General features: G+C 35.6%; 2 protein-coding genes across 3 annotated transcripts; both read right to left on the reverse strand.

Annotated features, from left to right (window-relative positions):
* Window positions 1-462: 462 nt before the first annotated feature.
* LOC104105123 (probable LRR receptor-like serine/threonine-protein kinase At3g47570) lies at window positions 463-4,117 on the reverse strand. Of its 2 annotated transcripts, XM_070196357.1 has the most exons (4): window positions 3,051-4,117; window positions 2,827-2,970; window positions 988-2,694; window positions 463-844 (listed from the first exon to the last, which is right to left on the reverse strand). In XM_070196357.1, exons 1-4 carry the CDS (start codon window positions 3,952-3,954, stop codon window positions 504-506), a joined length of 3,096 nt encoding a protein of 1,031 aa, XP_070052458.1. In that variant the 5' UTR covers window positions 3,955-4,117; the 3' UTR covers window positions 463-503. The 2 variants fall into 2 exon arrangements, with proteins under 2 accessions (XP_070052458.1, XP_033514298.2); XM_033658407.2 differs by having other exon boundaries at window positions 988-2,970.
* A 4,324-nt stretch (window positions 4,118-8,441) lies between these two features.
* LOC104105122 (uncharacterized) lies at window positions 8,442-17,803 on the reverse strand. Its single transcript, XM_009613364.4, has 4 exons — window positions 17,648-17,803; window positions 12,601-13,221; window positions 9,583-10,335; window positions 8,442-8,835 (listed from the first exon to the last, which is right to left on the reverse strand). The coding sequence occupies exons 1-4, from the start codon at window positions 17,684-17,686 to the stop codon at window positions 8,737-8,739; spliced, it is 1,512 nt and encodes a 503-aa protein (XP_009611659.1). The 5' UTR covers window positions 17,687-17,803; the 3' UTR covers window positions 8,442-8,736.
* Window positions 17,804-22,872: the final 5,069 nt, after the last annotated feature.

A 22,872-nucleotide genomic window follows, 5' to 3' on the forward strand; every position in this document is an offset into this window, starting at 1 on the left:
ATTGGGCCCACTTAGCCCACTTAGCCCGTTTAGCCCGCGGCCCGGGACAGTTTGGACCGGCCCACTTGGCCTGTTTAGGCCCGGGACCGGCCCACTTGTCAGCCCTAGTTGTAACAAATAAATCATTATATGTGACTATATGACAATTAAAAGTTAAAAAAATAACCTATCTGGAAACTGATTTTTCAATTTTTATTCACTCCCACGCGCTTAAAAGAGAGTGCACCCACACTCTTCGCCACATCAGTTGTAATTGTTGACTCATATTGTAGCACTGTTGATTGAACTAATAAAATCCCTAATTCTTCTTATTTTTTTCATTTCAATATTCAATTACATTACAATATGCTTTTTGGCGCAAAAAGTAGTTTGAACTGATTACAAAAAAAGTCCTTTGTTCTGAAGTGGCCCTCAAGAATTAAAGTAGTCGAGCAGAATTGAAATCTTAACCAAACCAGCATAGGGAATCAAGCAGCATCCGAGAGCCAATGGTTCAATTCCAACTAGTGGAGAAGTTGGAGCTTAATCCTTTTAAGTGTTGAAAGAGCATCTTCCATGCTAATTCTTGCATCTGGTGTCACTAAAGTACAGCTCAAAGCTAATTCCATGATAGATAACAAACATTGCATCTTTGAGTTGGTTTGTTCATCTCGTGACTGTACCAAATTAGAATCCACCACCTTATGAATTCCACTTGGAAAAGAATCACTAACCCAACGTCGTAAGCTCAAGTCTCCATTGAATATTTCATCACTTGGTCTCATTCTTGTAAATGTCTCCATCATCAGGATGCCAAAACTATAAACATCACAGCCCGTGGATACTATTCCATCTTGTCCATACTCTGCAATCATGGTAAAAATCTGTCAGAAAAACTTCCTAGTTATCATGTCATAGGCTAAAACTGAGAGTACCAATTTATATCTAAGGAAAAGAATTGTTTTGGGTATTCTAAGGATATGAGAAAGCTTTAGAAAGTTGTAATACCTGGAGCAATATATCCAATGGTTGCAATTGTCCTTGTTTGAACAAAAGTCTCCCCATCACCTAACAATTTAGCAATGCCAAAATCAGTGACATGGCCAACCATTTCTTGATCTAGCAAGACATTGCTTGGCTTCAAGTCACAATGCACCACACGTGTTGAATAGCCATTGTGGAGATAGTCCATTGCAGATGCAACATCTATCATTATATCTAATCTATCCAATAAGTTCAAGAACAAGTTGTGAGAGTATAACCATTGATCAAGTGTCCCATTGGGCATGTACTCCAATACTAGGGCCTTGAAATCAAGGTTGGAGCAGCTGGTGATGACTTTGGTCAGATTTCTGTGGCGAAGGTTTCGAAGTATCTCACATTCTGTGTCAAAACTTTTGAATGCACCCTCCAATTGCACATTGAAAACCTTTGCTGCGAAAAGGTTACCATCTTTAAGTATCCCTTTGTAGACCGTGCTGAAACTCCCATTACCAAGCAAGCTGCTTTCATTGAATCCTTCTGTTGCTTGTTCAAGTTCATAATAGGAAATTCTTTCATGCCCTTTTACCAAAGACACATCTGCTTGAGCTGCATTCTTATTTGGTTTTCTCAATCTTAAAAATACATATCTGAGGGCTAATGCAAGAAATAGCAGACCCACCCCAAAAAGGACGTAACAAACGAAGATTGCCTTTTTCCTCTTGTGAGATTTGATGATGCATGGTGGCACATGAAATTTAGAATCACCACAGAGTGCATCATTGGACAAGAAAGATTGATATGTGGCATCTGCGAAAGGACCACCCGTGGGAATCTCTCCACTGAGTTTATTGAATGAGATGTTCAGATATTTGAGATACACAAGAGCTTCTAATGACTTTGGAATTTCACCATTAAGATTATTATAACACAAATCCAAGAAATTTAAGGCCAGCATTTTACCAAATGATTCTGGAATAGGCCCATCTAATCTATTATGTGCAAGAGAAAGTTTAATCAATTTATCGAGACCCCCTAGAGTGCTAGGAATCTTACCCGAAAATTTATTGTTTGACAGATCAATGAGTGTTAGAGCCTTTATATTTCCAATCTCCACGGGAATTTTCCCACTCAATAGATTGGATGAGATATCGAATTCGATGAGATCATGAAGGGCCCCCAAGTTTTGAGGTAAACTTGAATTCAAGCTGTTGTAAGCTAGATAAAGATACCTCAAACTGGTGACTTTTCCTAAGCATGGTGGCACGGAACCAGAAAATACATTTCTTGACAAGTGTAATGCACCGAGATTCTTTAAATTGCATATAACATCTGGTATGGTTCCTTCTAACTTGTTATTTCGTAGGTAAAGTTCTTGAAGATTCAGCATGCTTTGGATAGTATTCGGGATATGTCCAGTCAACTCATTGTTAGACAGACTCATCTTTATAACTCTTGTAAGATTACCAATTTCTTCAGGAATGACACCCTTCAGTTTACAACCCCGTCCTACAAAAATTTGTAGAGAATTGGAGAAATTTCCAACAGATGATGGAAAAACACCATCCAACGGATTGTCAGCAAACCAGAGAGATTTTAGTTTCCTACATTTTGTTAAAGATGTAAGGAAGCTCAATGCTGAATCACCAAAAAAATTATTCTTCTCAAAGGTAAGCATCTCAAGGTACTCTAAGTTACCAAGTGATTCAGGAATTGGACCTGTGAAACTGTTATCTGCGAGATCAAGACCTCTGAGTCTTGAAGAATTTGAGATTGAAGCAGAGATAAAACCACTCAGATTATTACTTCCACAAACAAATTCTTCTATGTTGGGGATTCCACGACCTAAATCGGAAGGCAGAGTACCTGAAAGCTTGTTTTGTGAAAGTTGTAGGGCCTGTAGTGCTGACATGTTGAAAATGTTTGCGGGGACAGAACCAGTAAACTCATTCTGGGATAATCCCAGCGCCTGTAGTTTCTTAAGATTACCTAGCTCCGCTGGTATCTCTCCTGTCAAAATATTTGAGTACCATTATGTTATGGTGGAAGACAGAAAAGGAAGAAAATTTCATAAAGAAATATCATGCTACCTTCCAAAAGCATATTTCCAAGATATAATATTCTTAGTTCTGTTAAGTTGGCTAGCTCTCTTGGTACAACTCCAATGAACTTATTGACGGACAATGACAAGACTTGAAGCTTTCTGCATTTTCCTAAGTTTGGTGGAATGGCTCCACCTATGTGGTTTTTTGAGAGGTGAAGCCCTTCCAAGTTTGGAAGATGATCACATATAGTTGTTGGAAGCTTACCAGTAAGTTTATTGTCTGTAAGACCAATTTTTTGCATCGTTCTAATGTTGAAGATTGATGGTGGTATAAAGCCACTAAGCTGATTAGACTGCAGGTCTAAGAAAACCATATAACGAAGATCACCGAGTTCTCTAGGGATCTCTCCTTGGAGAAAATTTTCCTTTATTCTCAACTCTTCTAGCTTTGTTAGATTGGAAAGGAATGATGGAATTTCCCCTGAAAATTGGTTTGTCGAAAGGTTCAGAAACCGCAGGTTTGGTAACAAACGTAAAAACGATGGAATGGCTCCGGTGAAGTTATTGCTTGTGACATCAATCAATTTCAACCTCTGCAAATGAGCCAATTCTTGTGGCAATTCTCCATAAAAAGTGTTGTTACTGATGTCGAGGGAAACAAGAAATGAGAGGTTTCCGAGGTGTGGAGGAATGGTACCATGAAGTTGCATGCTAGAAATGTTTAAAGCAGTAACTCGATGGTGGCGGGAGCTGCAAGTGATTCCAATCCAGCTACAAACTAGGCCTGAAGAAGACCAGTTTCTTGCTAAGATATTATTAGGACCAAAAGAAATGTGAGATTTCAATGCAAGAAGAGCAGCTTCATCGGTGCTAATATTGGGAACAGTAGCAAAGGAAGTATGGTCATGTAGCAGAATGAAAACTGCAAGAGCAAAGAGAAGATTGCCCATAACTATAACAGGCTGGTTTTTTACTTTTTCCTTGTTGAGCTAAAACAAGAATTGTTAGTGCAAAGCAATGATCTCAGAGGATCTACTTAATGATATCAAATTCATTGTACACCAATCAGTTTTTGGAGTGTTTTTTGGTTAAGAGTTGTGTACTACAACTGGAAGTCAGTCTACAAGTCTAGTCTCCGGAGTGTCTTTTAGCTAAGATTGTCAATTTAGCTGGCTGGATACCATACTGTCCCAATGGTCTAATAATCAAATATTCTTATTAGTTGATAATATTAGTATTAGTTGGAAATTTTGTGAAAGATTCCTGTGAAAAGTTTCATTAACGCGGAATTCGTGTCGAGTAGACCTTGTTTTTGTGAAAATTCTTAATTCATGAGTTGTAGGGAGGAATTTATGTCACCACAAACAGAGACTAAAGCAAGTGTTGTATTCAAAGCTGGTGTTAAAGAGTACAAATTGACTTATTCACATTCTGTTCTGCGAGATTAGAAAATCACCATCAACACCTCGGTCTAGGTCCGATATAATCCTTTTTTCCATAGCCCTGGGGCTATTTACAACTAGCCAATTAAGAAGTCTCAGATGCACTAGCACTGCATCTTTGATGCAGTAATCGATTCTCCCGAGAGGTCACAATTGCCGCGAGCAAAGATATTAATGACGAGGAAGGCTTTTCTGTTATGCTACTAATACTTGCTCTGCATTCAAATGCCCTTTTTTGGTTTAGAACCCAGCCGTATAATTGAATTAGGATCGATTGGCCTGAACCCTACTTCTCTTTCACTGCTCGGGTTATCCTGAAACTGCTAACCTGTCCCCTTCGACTGAACGACGAAATTCTTTCACCGCGCACAAATACTTTTTTTGTAGGTCCATGGAAGCTATTAAATGTACTGGGTAAGACAGCATTTAATGCCTCAATTTCCGCCTTACCCTATGTCAACCTTTAATCCTATTCTTTCTGCTCAGTTGTGGTCCTACATGACCTTAGTTGGTCTATTTAATGATATTATGGGATACAAAGTGACTAATTTAAACCTAAAATCTCAAAATGAAGAAGATTATGTTCATTCATTTCTAAATCCAATTGATACCTTATTGATTTAGTATAATCTATTCGAATTAAAACATGGATTCAAGGATAAGGGTAACAGAAATTTCTCGCTGATGCATAATAACAAATAAAATTTTACTTAAGTTACAAAGATATAGGTCAAGTAGGAACAATGAAAGCCTTACAAATGAGTCTATACTAAGAAAATTGGATTTTGCTGGCTTCTAAAGCCACATTCTCAGTTACAGATTGCTGTTTTTACCTTTATCTTCAACTAAGGCAGAAAAGAACTCTCTTTTTTTAACAGTGCGTTGTCAATTTTTTTGGCCGCCATTAGTCAAGTAATATGGTCACTAGCATGTATAAATAAGTACACCAATGATACGGCGCGATATGATGTAGCGCAACAATAATAATTATTCTCAATCTAAGCATATTAGGGTTGGCTGGCGTAGCCACATACATTGATGGGTGGTCAATCGAACACCCTTCATCGAAAAATTATAGTATATATAGGTCAAAAGTAAATTTTTTGTTTGTATATTAAATTTTGAACACCCATTCGCGAAATTCCTGACTTCGCCACTGGCCTGTATGAATCCTCGTTGCCCACATCGTTCCATTTAAGCCTATCTCAGTCCAATAACGTCTTACGAACCAAGCAAGTTTGTATATCAAAACTTAGGGGGTGCAGGCTAGGATGTAACACTGCATACCATGATGATCTAGAATCCATAGTGTTGAAAGTCACACTTTTAGCATAACCTTGGAACTGTTTTTGAGATTAAGAAGCTTTCAGCAAATTCAGGGTTCTTGCAAAAATTTAATAAAATCAAATAATCAATGAGGATCAATTTATTTATCATTCATATTTAATCAATGATGTGAATCTTGTGGCATTCTCCTATAGATACTGATCTACACTTATAGTTAGAACAGCAAAACAACTTCCTTGCGTTCTCCGAATGATCAACATTGAGCTTCAACTTTTCACACTGAACAATTATGACTCATAGTGTACCACTATGAGTCATGTTGGCGTAGAATGCAACAACAATTACTATTGCGCCTCAATCTCAAGTAAGTTGAGGTCAGGTATATGAATCTTCACTGTCCATATCATCACTTTCTACAAGCTCATTCCTGTTCAACGTTATATAATACTTGACCCTGAAAATTCGCTATATTTTCTACTAACATATAAATCTACTAAAGAGAGACTAAAGAGAGTTTTGCTAGAAGAGCGGAGGGTCTTTATCAGATTCATGGCGTCCGGTAGACATATATGTTAAGTGATTATAAGAGAAATTGGGAGCAACTTTACTGATCATTTGTGACGAGCAGAGAAAAGGCAAGTCTACGTACTAGTTTTATAAATTACATAGTTTTGTTGTTGTTTGGGACCTCTTCGGAAAACGACGCACCATATATTTTTTCTATTGAACATCCTCTTATTTAAACTCCTCGCGGAGTTGCCTTTCTACTGCAGGTTCAATCGAACTTACTATTAAATTTGAATGCATAATTTTAAACTACAATGAGTTTAATCTTTAAAGTCAAACCCATCAATTTTGAATCCTAGATTTGCCTCTAAGTATGATGGTTAGATCCACCACCTTTGACCAGATATCTCGAATTTGAATCCCTAAAACTAAAAACTTCTTTCAAGAGTGCTTTACGCCCTTGGTGGCCTACCCGGCGTGTATCTGGATTAGTAAGTTTCAAATACCAAATTATAAAATTAGAAAAGGAAAAAACAGTCCTCTATTCTTTTCTATTTTTCTAGTTAGATGTCACTTAAGTATGTTGTTCATTATATTTAGAGTAGAAACTCACTAACAATAATTTCGCAAATACTTAATAATCCACCTCCTATATTATGATGGATGAGTAGAAGCCTGGCCCTGATTTTCATGATAATAGAAACAGAGCTAAAGGGGTGTCAAATTAATCCTTTATAGTTTAATTAGTTTGTATGATTCATCCAAATTAAAAATGGAGAACTGATTGATCAATTCATCTTGACTCAACTCATCTTAATTTAAAGTCCAAACTTGAATGAGTTATGATATAATTCATTTTGATCACTTAACTTATCCAAACTTTAAGTTGCACGGACTGTAACATGTTTATCTTCTAAAAATGAGCTTATTTTAAATACTTTCTCTTAACTCTAAAATATTGCTAGAAACACTATTAGAAATAAATATAAGAAAAAACAAGTGACAGATGGTCAATTAAATAAAGTAATAATGCGGACATATTTGTCATTTTTCCAATTTCAACCGAAATCTCCTATTTGCTTGCTCCTTTGACACTTGCATCTCCTCGACAATGGCCATAATTTTCATGAGCAAGTAATAATTATGAATTTCCTTTCGTAATATTCCCATTGAATATTACATGTGTGCATCGCACATCATATATCATCCACTCAAAGACGATCTAAGATTTTGTATTAGGACATAAATTGGAAAAATGAAAGCTTTGCAAATGACTATACTTTGTTGGCAACTCAATGTTTCTGTCTTTTTGAAACAAACTTAGGAGACAGACAATTAAGAACTACTTACGGAGAATAAAAACAACGTAAAAAACAGAAATGTAGAAGAAGCAAAAATTAATCCGAGCCTACTGAATTCACGGTATTTCCTTAAGGAACTTAATCCCCTCCTAATACCTGAGGTTATGGATTATTTTCTCCCAGGATAGAACGGATTACACACTAGTGTAGTGGTACTTCAAACCCCGGTGTTTCAGCGAACACAAATGATCGGTAGCAAATCACACTTATTATTGCTTTCTTTCAGTTAAAACGATGCAAAAGAAAGAAGGAGAATTCAGAATTTTCGCAAGGAAAAGCTAAGGGAATGGCCTGCTAATTATAGCCAACAGATTGAGTTTAAACGAAAAGATGCAACTCTTCAAGATGACCGTTCACGTAAAACGGCTATTACGTATATGGTTATTTATGCAAAATAAAACGAGAAAATAAGTCGAAAGGAAACTTTAAATTACCGTTGCAAAAAAGGACGATTTGGATTAAATAAATATTTAACAAATAAATTTGGTCCAAAAAATTAATTAATCAAATCTGAAACCGAGCTGAGCAACAACGGCGTGGGGCTTGCCATTTCTCAACTCATTAAGAGGTAGAAGAAGAGCAATTGTATATATAACCATGAAAACTCTTTTCTCCTCCAATATGAGACAATGTCCCTTTGTCAAAGAGGTAAATTCAAATATTTCATTTTTCCTTCCATTCCCCTTCACTTCATTTTAAGCAATAACAAACTTAAACACAACACTTACTATAGAAACATGTAGTCTTTTAAAGACACCACTTTATGTAACGGCGCAATGCCACCACAAGAATGTAATAGCCCAACCTTATGTATTGATGCTAGCTAATAATATGCATCTCTTTTGGAACCAAAAAAGTATAGTAAATAAGATGCAACGTTGTAACAGCCACCATAATTAGTTGACATTGGCAGTAGATAAAGAGACAAGATTTGTTGGTATAGACAATTTCATCCACAACCTACTCGGGTTCAGGCAATGTGGTGGCTAGTATGTACATATTATACATATACAATCAACAGTAGATGTGATATAATCACACAATAGTCCATATGGCAATAACATCTCTTAGACCAAATCTCAATATAAGCAAATACACACACCATGATGCTCGCGTCTCCTTCGTGTTTGTAAGTTCACACTTTAAGCATAATCTCGGGATAGGGTTCCCTTCTGTTGAAAACATCATTTAGAACTGTTTTTGAGATTAAAGAAGCTTTCAACAAATTCAGGGCCTGCAAAAGTTAATACCATCAACGACGATTTGATATAATTATTAAATAAATCACGCATGTTAGGACCATTGTACATTTGAATCTTTTGGCAGTCTCCATAATGTATAAATGAATTTATGGTTTTCAACTTGTGTTCTTCTGCTTCTGCGCAAGTTATCATTACTTTCTATGATATAGTCAGTTTTAATTGCAACTTTTCTGATGTACAAAAGCCTCTTAACTCTGTGCTGACTTATTTAACAAGTTTAGAAGATGCCAATTTTCTATAGAGGCCCTTCTTTTCTACCTTCTCTTTCTTTCTTCTGTTTTCCAATTTGGGGGTTGCGTTGGTGGATGAAGGGTGGCTTCCATGGGTACCCCGCTTCAGATTACCTAGCATATTATGAGAATCAAGATTTTCCCCTCCTGTAAGCGCATAGAGGGGAGTGGGCACTCGGCTATTGAGAGGACTCCTATTGTCTTTCTTTCGTTATGGTGGAGTCTCCGACCCCATTTTGTTGCACTACCAGACAGAGAAGACCCCCAGCCAACTACTTTCTCAACCGAAAATGGAAACAAGACTACTGAGTGATTCCATTTATCACTTGCGTCATTTCTAAGGTCAGAAATAAATTTTTAGAATTTAAGCATGAAATCATCGTTAATCTCAAAATGTATTATGTTCACCCACCATAATACGAGCAAACCCCAAAAAGAATTCCAAATATCTAGCAACAGATAATGAAAGGGATCAAGTAGAAGGCATACCTCATACTCTCCAATGAATACAGTGCGCTCCTCCAAGTCACCGGTTGACACCTTCATTTGATTAAGAAGAGTTATGATCGAGGTAGGGGAAAACTGAGTCACTAGAAGATTATCCAATATCATAAATGTTGCAGGTCCTTTCAAGTATCCTTCACCCTTTATAGTTTCTCCTGATGGAGATTTTGGATCCAAAATAATGGGTAAATTGCTAGCTTCTTCCTCATATTCTATTGATGACCCCTCGATTTTATTAGTGTTCCTTAGTAATTCTAAACCTCCAAAGCCATCATATCTGTATTTTCGGCATTCCTCTTCCACCCGAAGAATATGACTGTCAAAACCAGAGTATGGGAACAATTTCGGAGAGAGTAGCCTATTTTTGCACTCTTCTGATTTAATATAGTTTTCTGAACTCAAATTCGCAGCGCCCTTGTACAAATTATCGATGCACCCAAGTCTTGAGTTGCCACCTAGAAGCTTTACCACAGCCCCTAAAGGGAATGCAAGGAAACTGAAAAGGAAGTCTACAAGCTTGACCCCAGCTTCCGCATACAGAACTTTTTGCTTACTTTTGCTAACTATAAGCTTCAGGCTCATACTATTTGAGTTTTGAGAAACGGCCTTCTTGTCTAACTTGGCAGTTAGGGTATCTTCAAACTTTGATGTATCTTTCACCCAATTCCCCTGGCTAGTCAATACCATATTTGTCAAAGGTGTCTTGGAGAGCAATGAAACTTTCAGAAGTCGAAGCACCTACATGATGAGGTAGGGAAGTTAACTAAACCAGAATAAAACAAGAAGCAACGTGAATTGAAACAAAAAGTAGAAGCAAGTAAAAACGCCAGAGTTTTATTGTGGTAATGGATGATACAAATGGATACTTCAATACCGGTGCAAGTAGAATCAGTTAGTGGAAGAAGATTAAGAGATCATGGAGCAGATAACCAAGAAATTAGCAAATGAAAGCGTCTTAATTATAACCTTTCAATCTTGCCTATGTTCTTCTAAAGGGTCAGATTTATTTTACTTCCAAATATTGTATGCATTTAACCTCCATTATACTTTCAGGACATATATACCCTTACCGTTAGTAAAGTATACAAATCTACCCTTATTTTTATCAGAGGTCCACATGGCCTCACATTTCAATGAGGTGGATGCCACGTGGCATGCCAACTCACTACCCTAACCCCATTTTACCGCCTCCCCCAATACTTTCTCTTCCCCTTCCATTTCTTATGATGCCACCACTTGTCCCACTCAATTTAATCAACATAGGCCCTCTTTGTTTTCCAGGTTACTGCAACTTCATTACTTGGAATAAGCAATGACACAATATACACTATAACCTTACCTCTTTAATGGATCTATGATCGTTGAAGTTTGTGACAAAAAAGAAATGTCCAATCATATTTATTTGCCTGAAACAGAAAACTTGGGTGATGCAGAAATTGATATTTGTCATTCTGTTTATAAGTCCTGCTTTGACAGACATTTTTTAACCATAAGGAAGATAATGGAAATAAGAGGGGTTTCTTTTCTCACAATTCTTTCTTTGTTTTGGGTGATTTCCTTACTATTTCGATCCCCCACACACCAGCAGAAGAAATACACACTAACAAAATAAGAAAAATAATTGTCTGATCTTTGTCACATGTTATCTATAACCAATTAGTACAAGTGGGCAAGCAAAACCATGATAACCCAAAGAAAGCTTTATTTCCTTTATATTTTTTTCGGCTTAAGGACAAAAGAATCCTTATCAATAATGTAAGCTAGCTCCAAGCAATTACGGCGAAGAAGTGTCAATGGTATTGGTATACTGCAGCATAGGTATAAGTTAGCTCCAAGCAATTTAAAGTAAGGGGACAAGTGGTGGCGGCGTAAGAAATGGAAGGGGAAGAAATAATATCGCAGAAGGGGGTAAAATGGGGTTAGGGTGCTGAGATGGCATGCCACGTGGTGTATACCTCATCAAAATGTCAGGCCATGTGGACCTCCATTAAAAATATGGGTAGATATGAATACTTTGCTAACGGTAGGGGTATATATATCTCAAAAGTATAACAAAAGTTAAATGTAAACATTATTTGAAAATAGAGGGATAAATTTGACTCTTTCCTCTTTCTTTAATGAGAAACTCTTAGTTATCAATAGTCTATGTATTAATAGAGCAAAATGGTACATTCAACGAGTACATGCATCACAAATCCTAACAACAGATCCCTACTCCAAGAGTCGGGTGAACAAGAAGAAACGCAATAGTTCGAAATTCAATATCATCAACTATTCAAGAACTGTGTGTTAGTTTCTCTCTAAACCTTAATTCTGAACAAGGGCTGAAGAAAAACCTAGAGCAGCAGATGGTAAAATTTAATGTTTCAATAAAGTGATCTAAATTGTGCTTGCTTAAAATAAAAACCATAGGAAGAAAGCACGGACAATGTGTTAAAGGAAAGAGTTAAATGCAAACTAAGTTGACATTCCAATTTAAGCACTTCTGCCATGCAATTTTATTCTTCCTAGGCATTAATGACACGCTCGAATTGAGCTTTAATATGTCTTATATGAACAATAAGACAAAGTTCAGAGTGCCCGTTTTGCCATTTAAGCCAATCAATTTGGAGGAAAATATTTTTCAAAACATTTAAACCAACTAAACATGGGAAAATTGAAAAAGAGTTTATGTTCAGAGTGCCCGTGTGTTTGTTCATACCCAAACACACCCAAAGTAAAAGAGTTTAGCTATCGCTCCTCTCGTCGGTGTAACTCTTCTAGGCTGGACCTTACTGATTGTCTAACCTGCCACCATCCTAATACTTAAATTTTATTTCTCTCAAGCCTGACTAATAGTACAGCATGACCTTTCTAACCAAATGCGATGATAAACCATATAATAGTTGGAAGGAGAAGCAGTGATTTCAGAACTGCTCTTATGAAATTATCTTGTAATACTAGTTAAGGACTTTAAAAATAACAACGGCATGCATAGTCCAACATATTAGGTAAAGGCATTACCTCTTTAGTGCCAACTTCTACGGTCTTTTCCTCGATTTCGTTCTTGTCACTGACTCCAAGCTTTCCAAACAAAGCAGTTAAGCTAGCAGTTGAGGCTGGCATTATCTGTAAATCATCAGTGATCATAAAGCTCGCTGCACCAGCCTTCAGAAAAACTCCATCCCCACCTTCTCCCCCAGAACTTCTATCCTCTCCCTTCTTATTAACACTTCTTGGTGATCTCATTGGAGAACCACAACGGCAACTTGCATTCGTAAAGAGACTATAAAAGTTTTTTATTTCATAGCAAGAGTATGAAGAACATGCAAACAACTTCCCTGCAATCTCCGAATGATCAACGTTGAGCTTCAACTTTTCACACTGAACTTCTGATGCGTTTCGGGGCGTGATCAACATAGATTTGCAATAGCTTGTACGCAAGAACCTAGGATCAAGAGAATAAACACTAGCGTAGATGCGGCTAATGGACCCCAGTTGAACCATATCTTTTTCAAGAAGTCTTAGAACTGTGCCTAAAGGGACTGTCAAGAATGACAAAAGTGTTTCAATGAACTCATGGTCCGACTCTGCAAAGATTACTCGGTTTCTAGTCTTGTCAATCATAACCTTAAGTTTGATAACCTGAAATTGAAGAATCCAAATAGTCATAACTTTAAGCATGCATACAGTAATTGCTATTTGCCACTTTCTCCAACCATTTTGTTCAGCATTATTTGACTAGTCTGGAATATAATTTTAACATATAAGTTAAATACACATAAAATATCAGAGTAAATTTCATTGGTGGTCATTCAACTTTGTGTTCATTACCCAAAAGTAATTTTTCTTTGAAGATTTAACCCAAATAGCCGCTCACCTAATCTCTTAAACTTAAAATAGCCGGCGGATGTATAATATAGATATAATTCATGTACAATATATGTATAACTATTATATTTAATGTATAATTTATGTATACCGGCTAGAAAAAGTAAAACTTAAATATGGCCGGCTATTTGTGTAACAATCCCTTTTTCTTTCTTTTGTTACATAAAAGTCATTCAATTTTGTGTTCATTACCCAAAAGTTACTTTTATTTCTTTTGTTACACAAAAATCATTTTACTATGCACTAGTTATCACAATAATCACTTTGACCAGATTTTACAAACCTTACACCTGAAAAGTCTATTATGCCCTTGACATTATAAATCCTCCCATTTTGTAATACCTTCTATATTATATGCTATATAATATACTTTTACCCAGGTATTTTACTTATAATTAAAATAACTTAATATTATTTTATTTATTATTTTTATAATATATTCGTATATTTAATTTTTTTCTTAATATTAATTTTCAAGATATATAAGTAGTGTTACTAAATTTGTCAGTAACATTACCTTAAACAAATCTCAAGTCCACGTTCTTAATCATCTTTAATGAAATATGGTTAATGAAAATTAAAAAAGTAAAGCTCGTTGATTTATCAGCCAAGCCATACCCATTAATTTGATAGATGAAATACTCACATTTAGCAAAATGACACATCATATTAATACTTTTAAATAAATAATATTAACAGATAAAGCTTTAAAAACTTAATATTAAACACAAATATCTTTGAAACTTTTTTCAAAATTTTTATTGACTATAAAAAACTATCATTTGTTAAACAAATCTGTTTTTATTATTTTATATAAATATTAAAAATTAAATATTTTTTTATCATTTTTATATTATAAATATGTTCATGTTTGAATATGATTAAACAAATTGAGTGCCATGAAAAATTAAATGTATGGATATATTATAAAAGTAATAGATAAAATAATATAAAGTTATTTTAATTATAAGTAAAATACCTAGGTATAAATATATTATATACTATATAATATAGAAGATATTACATAAATGAGAGGATTTTTAATGTCAAGGACATAATAGACTTTTCAAATAAAAGTATTATAAAATCTGGCCAAGGTGACTTTTGTAATTAATAGAGCAAAGTAATATAATCTGTGAGTAACAAAAGAAAGAAAAGTGACTTTTGCGTAATGAACACAAAGTTGAATGAGCACTCATGAAATTTACTCAAAATATCAAAAGTATCCTTGTATCACAATAAGTCATGTTAATATTAAGAAGGCAAAATAGCCTTCCAGTCACCTAAACTAACACTGATTTTTCAAGCCGGTAAATAAACTTACGAATTTCTCATTTTGATACTTACACTTTACAGATCAATTACTAATAAGCGCCTTTGACCGTTGACTATGCCTATGTGAAGACAATGCAGCTGACATGGCCAAAGTACGTGCAACTCATACATAAAAGGCGCGTGAATATGTTAGTTTTGATAGAAAAGGTATTAAAAACTATATTTATAATAAAAAGATAATAGAAGAATTAAAAAAAAGGCAAAAAGGCCTCCGGGCCACCTAAACTTGCACTGGATTTTAAAGTCGGTACATGAACTTCCGATTTTTTTATTTTAGCACCTCAACTCGATAAAGTTACTTATAATAAACCCCTCCCTCATAGCATGTATCTCAACCGCCTGACATAAATACCACGTAAGATGCTAAGACCATTTATTATTTGACATTTGTAAATTGTGGGTCCCATCTTTTTTAAACCTAACTTATCAAAATTTTAATTTTTTTTTCCTTTTCCTTTCTTTTCACCATTTCTCCGCCAAAACCTTCCATTACCCTGCCATCATTTTCAATGGTAAAAGTCCAAATCTGATCCATTCATATCCTACTACATATTTTAAACCAACCTCAATCCAGAAATTAGTCCAAACAAACTATAAGATCTTTCTGAAAAAGTATCAAAACTATTCCGATAAAGTTTCCCTCGAAAAAAACATCTCGACGACACTCGTAAAAATCAAAATTAACAGACCTCCTTAAGCACCTATTACTTCCCACCCCTGAAAGTTTCAAGTAATTTCATCGTTCCAATCGGCCAAAGAAGATCGCCGGAAATATTGTTACCACCATACCTTTGCTGTCAACTGAAAAAATGAGATAGACCAATGCCAAAATGATTATTTTGTGGAGAAATAGAGGATGGCCAAGGGATCGTTTAAACTTTAAAGCTGCAATGAAGAGAAATGAGATGGGGATGGGGAACGGGAAGAAACTGTAGGGAGAAAGAAAAGGTGGGGTTTTTTTTTGCGGGGGGAGGGAGGGGATGGGTAAGGAAGAAGATCAGAATGGGATACGGTAGGGATTTAGGATTTTTTTTAAATTTTTTATTTGTTGTCTTTTATTTACTTTTCCTTTTTCTTTATTCACATTTAACATTTTTAAATAGAGTAATTCAAACGACGCACTTTTTCTGCGTGATTGGCACGCACTTTGACCATGTCAGTTGTGCTACTGCCACATAAGCATAGTCAAAGGTCAGAGGTATTCACTTATAAACAATCGGTTAAGTTGAGATGCTAAAATAGAAAAATCAAAGTTCATATACCGGCTTTAAAATCCGGTACAAGTTTAGGTGGCCCGGAAGTCATTTTGGCTTTAAAAAAAACTAAACACTTCTTCAATTCTTCACAGCCCCTCTGTCCCCCTCTCCTCCCCATTACTTTTGGTTTCTCATCCCTGCATTTTTCACGTCCCCATCCCCATATTCCCTCTCCATTTTCCCTCTTTATTTCTTTTCATTATTGTTCTCTATTCAAAACAAATTTAGGGTTTTTTCTTCTTCTATTGAGTAGAAGAATTTAGAGAAGGAGGAAAAAAGATACCGAAGATAACCCACAATTTTATGTGAAGCAAATCACCAGAGAAGTTGCCAAAGAAAAAAGAATCTGGCTTTCTGAAATTGGAAATTGGGTCAAACCGGTAGTAAAGAAATTGATTTTTCTATTTATTGGGTCTGATTCTTCGAATCGAATCAATTAGGCTCCAACTATTTGAAGTGAAAAATTTCTCTCTGGTAAAGTGATGATTTCTTTGTGAAGCTGATGGAGATGGGAAATAGATTTCTGTTGTTGGATGGGTTGAGTTTGATTTGATATGAAGTTATGAATTTTGAAAGTCTCTTAGAAATGATTTAAAAAAAATAATGAAAGGAAAATAAAGTTGATATTTTGGAGAAGAAAGATGTCACCAAAGGAACTTTTTTTTGTGGTTAGTCTGGTGGAATTGGTCTTCTTGACCTATGAAGAAGAAAGAGAAATAAAAAATAAAAAAAGAGTTTTATAAATTAAAAAGGTTGGGACCCACAAATTACATGTGTCAAATAACAACAGGTTAAGCATATGACATATTATCCACGTCATGGCGATTGCGGAACACACTCAGTCGGAGGTGTTTATTAGTAACTATTGTTTGAAGTATAAGTTTCAAAATAGGAAACACGTAAGTTTGTTTACCGGCTTGACAAATCAGTACAACTTTAAGTGGCTGGGAGGCCAGTTTGCCTATTAAGAAAATAGACTTTACTCCTAACTCAACTCTAAATGTTAGCTCAAGAGGTAAGAATCGCACAAAATCATAAAAGAAGATAACAATTAACAACCCACTCTCTCAACCAATGTCGGACATTTAACACCTCTCGGACGCCCAAGTCTAGATATTTGGAGTGTGAACAAGATAACGCAAGGGTTATATATTAGGTAAACGAAGAATTAAAATGGATTTTGCTCTAATCCCAAGTTAAGAAAATGGAGTTTGGACATAAATCAACCTAAAAATTAGCTCATGAGGTGAGATTAACTATTTATCAATGTGAGATATTTAACACCTGAGCACAGGCCAGACCTTTTATACCACGTTAAGAAAATGAACATTTAGCCTAAGTCACCTCAAAAGCTAGCTCATGATTTTAGGATTGGCCAAGATCATGTAAAATAATAATATCCACTTCCTCAATCATTGTATAACACTTGACAGTTTAACACAGAATAAGAATGTTAACATTAACTGTTTTGTAAATAATAAATGTATCAATTTATTTTTAACAGACAAAAAATAAAAGAATGTCTAACAATTGGAAAAAGCGAATACAAGTTAAAGAGCAAAAATTAAACAAAGTTTTGTTTAAAATACCGGAGGATCTTCATCAGATTGATGGCGTCCGGTAGACATGTCAACTGAGAATAAGAGAATTTGAGAGCAAAACGATGGTTTTCTGGACTGAGGAGTGAAGAATGTGAGTAAACACAGTGACTCAACTTTACTTATTTGTGATGAACAGGAAAAAGAAAGTCTTTTAATTTATTTTCTTTTAAAGTCAAGATTCCATTAACTAAATTATTAGGGGGTCCGGTTGGAGCTATCCCGCTATTAGTTATCTCGAAATTAGTTATTTCGGGATTGTTATTCCACGCTCTCTTTGAAATAAAAATAATATTACAATTCTGAGATAATTAATTTCAGAATTAATTATATCGCAATTTTATGTTAACTAAATGTATAATAAATTTATTTTAAATTTAATCCCAAAATTACTTATTTCTTATCCATTTTGCCAACAAGAAAGTGCCTATTTTTATTGTTTTGGTGCTGTGTACTGGTGTAAGGCCTCTTCGAACTTGGCGCTAATGACATTTCCATTTAACATTCTTTTTTAAGTGTCTATTTAGATGTTATTTATACGGATTGATCTTGTATAGATCAATCGTATAAATATCTTTACACCATTGGTATAAATTAATCTACTATAACAAGTCAGTTTTTATTTTTATGCGATTAAAGATTTGTTTTGTAATTTCCTTATCACTGATTTGAATTTGTAAATATGTTTTACTAATACTATGTCTGAACATCAAAATTTTGTATAGAAATGTTATGGCTTCTTTGGCCCAGCTATAAAAATCAGCTTATTTTAAAAAGTACTTTTGGAAAGAAACAATTTGTGTTTGGCTAATCAATCTGAAATATACTTTTAAACAATAATTTGTGTTTGGCCAAACTTTTCAAAAAGTGCTTTTAAGTATCAAATTACGAATAAGTACATAAATATATTTACTTAATAGTTAATATTATAATTAAATAAATAATCTCAAAAGTTTGTTATTAAATACAATAATTAAATCTCATTCTATTTGAGTAGAATATGAAAATAAAATTTAAAAGTACTTTAATTCTTTTAAGATGATTTAAATATATTAAAAAATTATTCAGCAAATATAAAAGAATTCACCCCTAAAAAGTACTTTTGAGCAATAATTTGTATTTGGCAAAACTTTTCAAAAAGTATTTTTAAGTATCAAATTGCGAATAAGAACATCAATAGATTTACTTAATAGTTGATATTATAAGTAAATAAATAATCTCAAATGTTTGTTATTAAATACAATAATTAAATCTTTTCATTCTATTTAAGTATAATATAAAAATAAAATTTAAAAGTATTTTATTTCTTTTAAGATGATTGAAATATATTAAAAAATTATTGAGCAAATATAAAAGAATTCAACCCTAAAGTCACTATATATTAGAAAAACTATCCTAAAATAAGAAGAAATACTTATACATTAAAATCCTAAGTATTAGATTTAAAATAAGTAAGAATATTTTGGTATATGCTATATTTTGTTAAGGGTATTTTTGGTAAGAAGAAAAGTCAAAACTGTTTCTGTTTCTGCTTCTTGGGAGAAATTATTTTTTTCTGCTTATTCACAAAAGCAATCCCCACCCCACCCCACCCCCCAAGAAGCTTGGCCAAACACTTTAGTTGAGGAAAAAAGTACTTTTAGGAAGAAAAAAAATATTTTTGGCCTTTGGAAAAGCTTGGCCAAACAGGCTATTACTCTCTTTGTTTAAATTTATGTAGCAACTTTTTTTGTACCAAAAAGAATGATAGATATTGTAGAAGTACACACAACTTGTAATGACCCGACCGGTTGTTTGAGTATTATTGCCATGTTCCACCATTTATTGCTTATACAATGCTCATTTGTTGTTATGTAACTTGTTAGGATAGTCGCTTTAGTTCCGGGGATGTTTCAGAATAAATTGGGGCACTTAGTCCCAAGGTTGGAAGTCTAAGTTGAAAGAGTTGATCTGATGTTAACTTATGTGTAAATGACTCTGGAATGGAGTTTTGATGATTCTGATAGTTTCGTAGGGTAATTTTGGACTTAGGAGTGTGTCCGGATATTGATTTGGAGGTACGTTAATGATTTTGGCTTGAATTGGCGAAAGTTGGAAAAATAGAAGTTTGGAGAGTTGAGAAGTTTGACTGAGGGTTAACTTTGTGTTTACCAGGCTCGAACTTTGGTTCTAGATGTTGGAATAGGTCTGTTGTGTCATTTATGACTTGTGTGTAAATTTGAGGTCGATCAGAGTTGATTTGATAGGTTTCGACATCGATTGTATAAATTGGAAGTTCATTAGTTTCAATAGGCTTGAATTGGGTGGTGCGATTCGTGTTTTTGATGTTGTTTGATGTGATTTGAGGCCTCGACTAAGTTCGTATCGTGTTTTAGGACTTGTTGGTATATTTGGTTGGGGTCCCGGGGGCCTCGGGTAGACTCCGGATGGTTAACGTACCAAAAGTTGGACTTAAAGTAATTCTGGATTTTTGCCTACTAGTGTGATCACACATGTGAAGGCCTTGGTCATAGGTGCGTGGATGGCATCGTAGAAGCGGTCTGGAAGGATGTGGGCAGTGGTCGCAGGTGCGAGGTTATTTTTCGCACCTACGAAGTCGCAAATGCGGAGTTTTCACCGCAGATACGGTCGCGCAGAAGCGGATCTTTGGTACGCAGGTGCGAAAGCACTGGGCAGAATATAAAAATCGTAGGGTTCCGAGGTTTAATTATTTTTGGACTTTGCAAGCTCGGTTGAAGGAAATTTTTGTAACGACCCGACCGGTCATTTTGAGTGTTGTAGCCTTGTACCCCCTATTTACTGCTTATTTTATGCTCAATTGTCATTATGTGACTTGCTGGGGTAGTTGGGTTGGTTCCGGGGATGTTTCAAAATGAGTTGAGACACTTAGTCTCAAGGTTGGAAACTTAAGTTGAAAAGGTTGACCGGATGTTTACTCATGTGTAAACGACTCCGGAATGGAGTTTTGATGGTTCTGATAGCTCCGTATGGTAATTTTGGACTTAGGAGTATGTCCGGATAGTGATTTAGAGGTCCGTAATTGATTTTGGCTTGAAATGACGAAAGTTAAAAAATTATAAGTTTTGGAAATTTAGAAGTTTGACCGAGAGTTGACTTTGTCGTTATCGGGATCAGATTTTAGTTCCGGGAGTTGGAATAGATCAGTTGTGTCATTTACGACTTGTGTGCAAAATTTGAGATCAATCAAACATAATTTGATAGGTTTCGGCATCGATTGTAGAAGTTGTAATTTCTTAGTTTTCGTTAGGCTTGAGTTGTGGTGCGATTCGTGTTTTTGATGTTGTTTCATGTGATTTGAGGCCTCGACTAAGTTCGTATCGTGTTTTAGGACTTGTTGGTATGTTTGGTTGAGGTCCAGGGGGCCACGGGTGGAGTTCGGATGGTTAACGGATTGAAGTTTGGACTTGAGGGAATGCTGGAGTTCCAGTTCTGGTGCGTTGGAATTGGTCGCAGGTGCATGACCGCAGAAGTGACATAATGAGCACTGAAGCGCCCTGGAAGGAAGTTGGGCTGTGATCGCATGTGCGATGATTTGGTCTGCACCTGCGAGATCGCAGATGCGGAAATAGGTCGCAGGTGCGAAGGGGGCATGTGGCAACAGTCTCCACAGAAGTGGACGAGACCTCGCAGATGCGGGGAACTGGCCGCAGGTGCGCATGGTCAGAGGTTGAGTGGGCATCACAGAAGCGAAGTTTTTGTCGCGCCTGCGGGACCGCATGTGCGGGTAAATGGTCCGTAGAAGCGAAAACCTCTGGACAGAATATTAATTCGAGGATTTCGTGATTTTTAATCATTTTGGACTTTGCAAGCTCAGACTAAGGCGATTTTTGAGAGGGATTTCGAGGGGTTTCTTGAGGTAAGTCCCTAGTGATCATTGTTATTCAATAATATTGTTTCCCCCATTGAATTTTCCACCTAGTATGTATGTTTTTTGGTAGAATTTTGGGAGTTTTAGGCTAGGGAAATTTTGGCATGCATAACTGACATGTAGATATCGAGACGTATCATTTCTAATTTCAGTTACACTTGACATATCTTACATGCTTGAGATTTAATTGTTAAACTTGAAAGCATGTCTACATTTCTTTACTGTATTTCCCTAATTGGACTGTACATGTGAAGCTCGTCACTATTTTCAGCCCAAAGGATATACATGTTACTTATTGAGTTGGTTGTACTCACGCTACACTCTGCACTTTGTGTGCAGATCTAGGTGCTTCTGGGTACGGTGGTTGCTGACTTTGGAGCTATTATTCAGTTCAGAGATCCTCGGGGTAGCTGCTTTGGCATCCGCAATCCTTGACTCTCCTCCTTTATCATATAGGTCTATTTGTACTGTTCTACTCTCTTAGACAATGTTTTTCAGGCTTTGTTACTGTATAGATGCTCATGTGCTCAGTGACACCCGGGTTTTGGGACATTATGTATTGAGTTGTGACCTTTTCATCAAGTTTTTATGAGATTTTCACTTATTTAAACTTGTTTTAGTATATTTTGAATTTGAAAGTGTTGGTATGTATGAGTTGTCGGCTTGCCTAATATCATCATAGGCGCCATCACGACAGATTGAATTTTGGGTTGTGACAATTTTTGAGAGGGGTTTCACGAGATTTCTTGAGGTAAGCCACTTTTGGTCGTTTTTATCTATTTATATTGAATACCCATTGAATTTTGCCCATAGATTTGGTGTTTTTAGGTGAAAAATGGGAATTTTGACCCATGTATTAGAGAGTAATAATTGGAGATTTGAGTGGCGATTTGGTGTCAAAATTTGATAATTTTGGTATGGTTGAACTCGTGGTTGAATGGGTGTTCAGATTTTGTTAATTTTATTGGATTCCAAGATGTGGGTTCGGGTTGACTTTTTGAGTTGACTTTTTGACTTTTGCTTAAGAATTTAGCTTTAACATATGGAATTGATTCCTATAGCTTGTGTTGATTATATCGAGTTGTTTGTGGCTAGATTCGAATCGTTCGGAGGCCAATTCGCGAGGGAAGGGCTTGTTGGAGTAGAGATTTGCACGGTTTGAGATAAGTAACACCTCTAAACTTGGTCCTGAAGGTATGAATCCCTGAATTATGTGTTATGTGATTGGTGTAGAGGTGACGCACATGCTAGGTAACGGGCGTGTGGGCGTGCACTGTAGAAATTATGACTAAATCGATTCTGTGGAGCTGTGGAGCCCAATAATCTT

The sequence above is a fragment of the Nicotiana tomentosiformis genome, chromosome 2, assembly GCF_000390325.3.
Source record: "Nicotiana tomentosiformis chromosome 2, ASM39032v3, whole genome shotgun sequence".
In the NCBI taxonomy this organism is placed as follows: domain Eukaryota; kingdom Viridiplantae; phylum Streptophyta; class Magnoliopsida; order Solanales; family Solanaceae; genus Nicotiana; species Nicotiana tomentosiformis.

What these genes read in the sequence shown, in the direction of transcription:
- LOC104105123 (XM_033658407.2), bottom strand. Translation starts at nt 3,954, where the DNA reads ATGGGCAATCTTCTCTTTGCTCTTGCAGTTTTCATTCTGCTACATGAC. An exon ending in TGGAAATATGCTTTTGGAAG is followed by an intron (nt 2,971 to 3,050) that starts GTAGCATGATAT and finishes ATATTTTGACAG; the next exon opens with GAGAGATACCAGCGGAGCTA. An exon ending in CATTGGATATATTGCTCCAG is followed by an intron (nt 845 to 987) that starts GTATTACAACTT and finishes CCATGATTGCAG; the next exon opens with AGTATGGACAAGATGGAATA.
- LOC104105122 (XM_009613364.4), bottom strand. Translation starts at nt 17,686, where the DNA reads ATGTCTACCGGACGCCATCAATCTGATGAAGATCCTCCG. An exon ending in TAGAAGTTGGCACTAAAGAG is followed by an intron (nt 10,336 to 12,600) that starts GTAATGCCTTTA and finishes CTCATCATGTAG; the next exon opens with GTGCTTCGACTTCTGAAAGT. An exon ending in TATTCATTGGAGAGTATGAG is followed by an intron (nt 8,836 to 9,582) that starts GTATGCCTTCTA and finishes TAACTTTTGCAG; the next exon opens with GCCCTGAATTTGTTGAAAGC.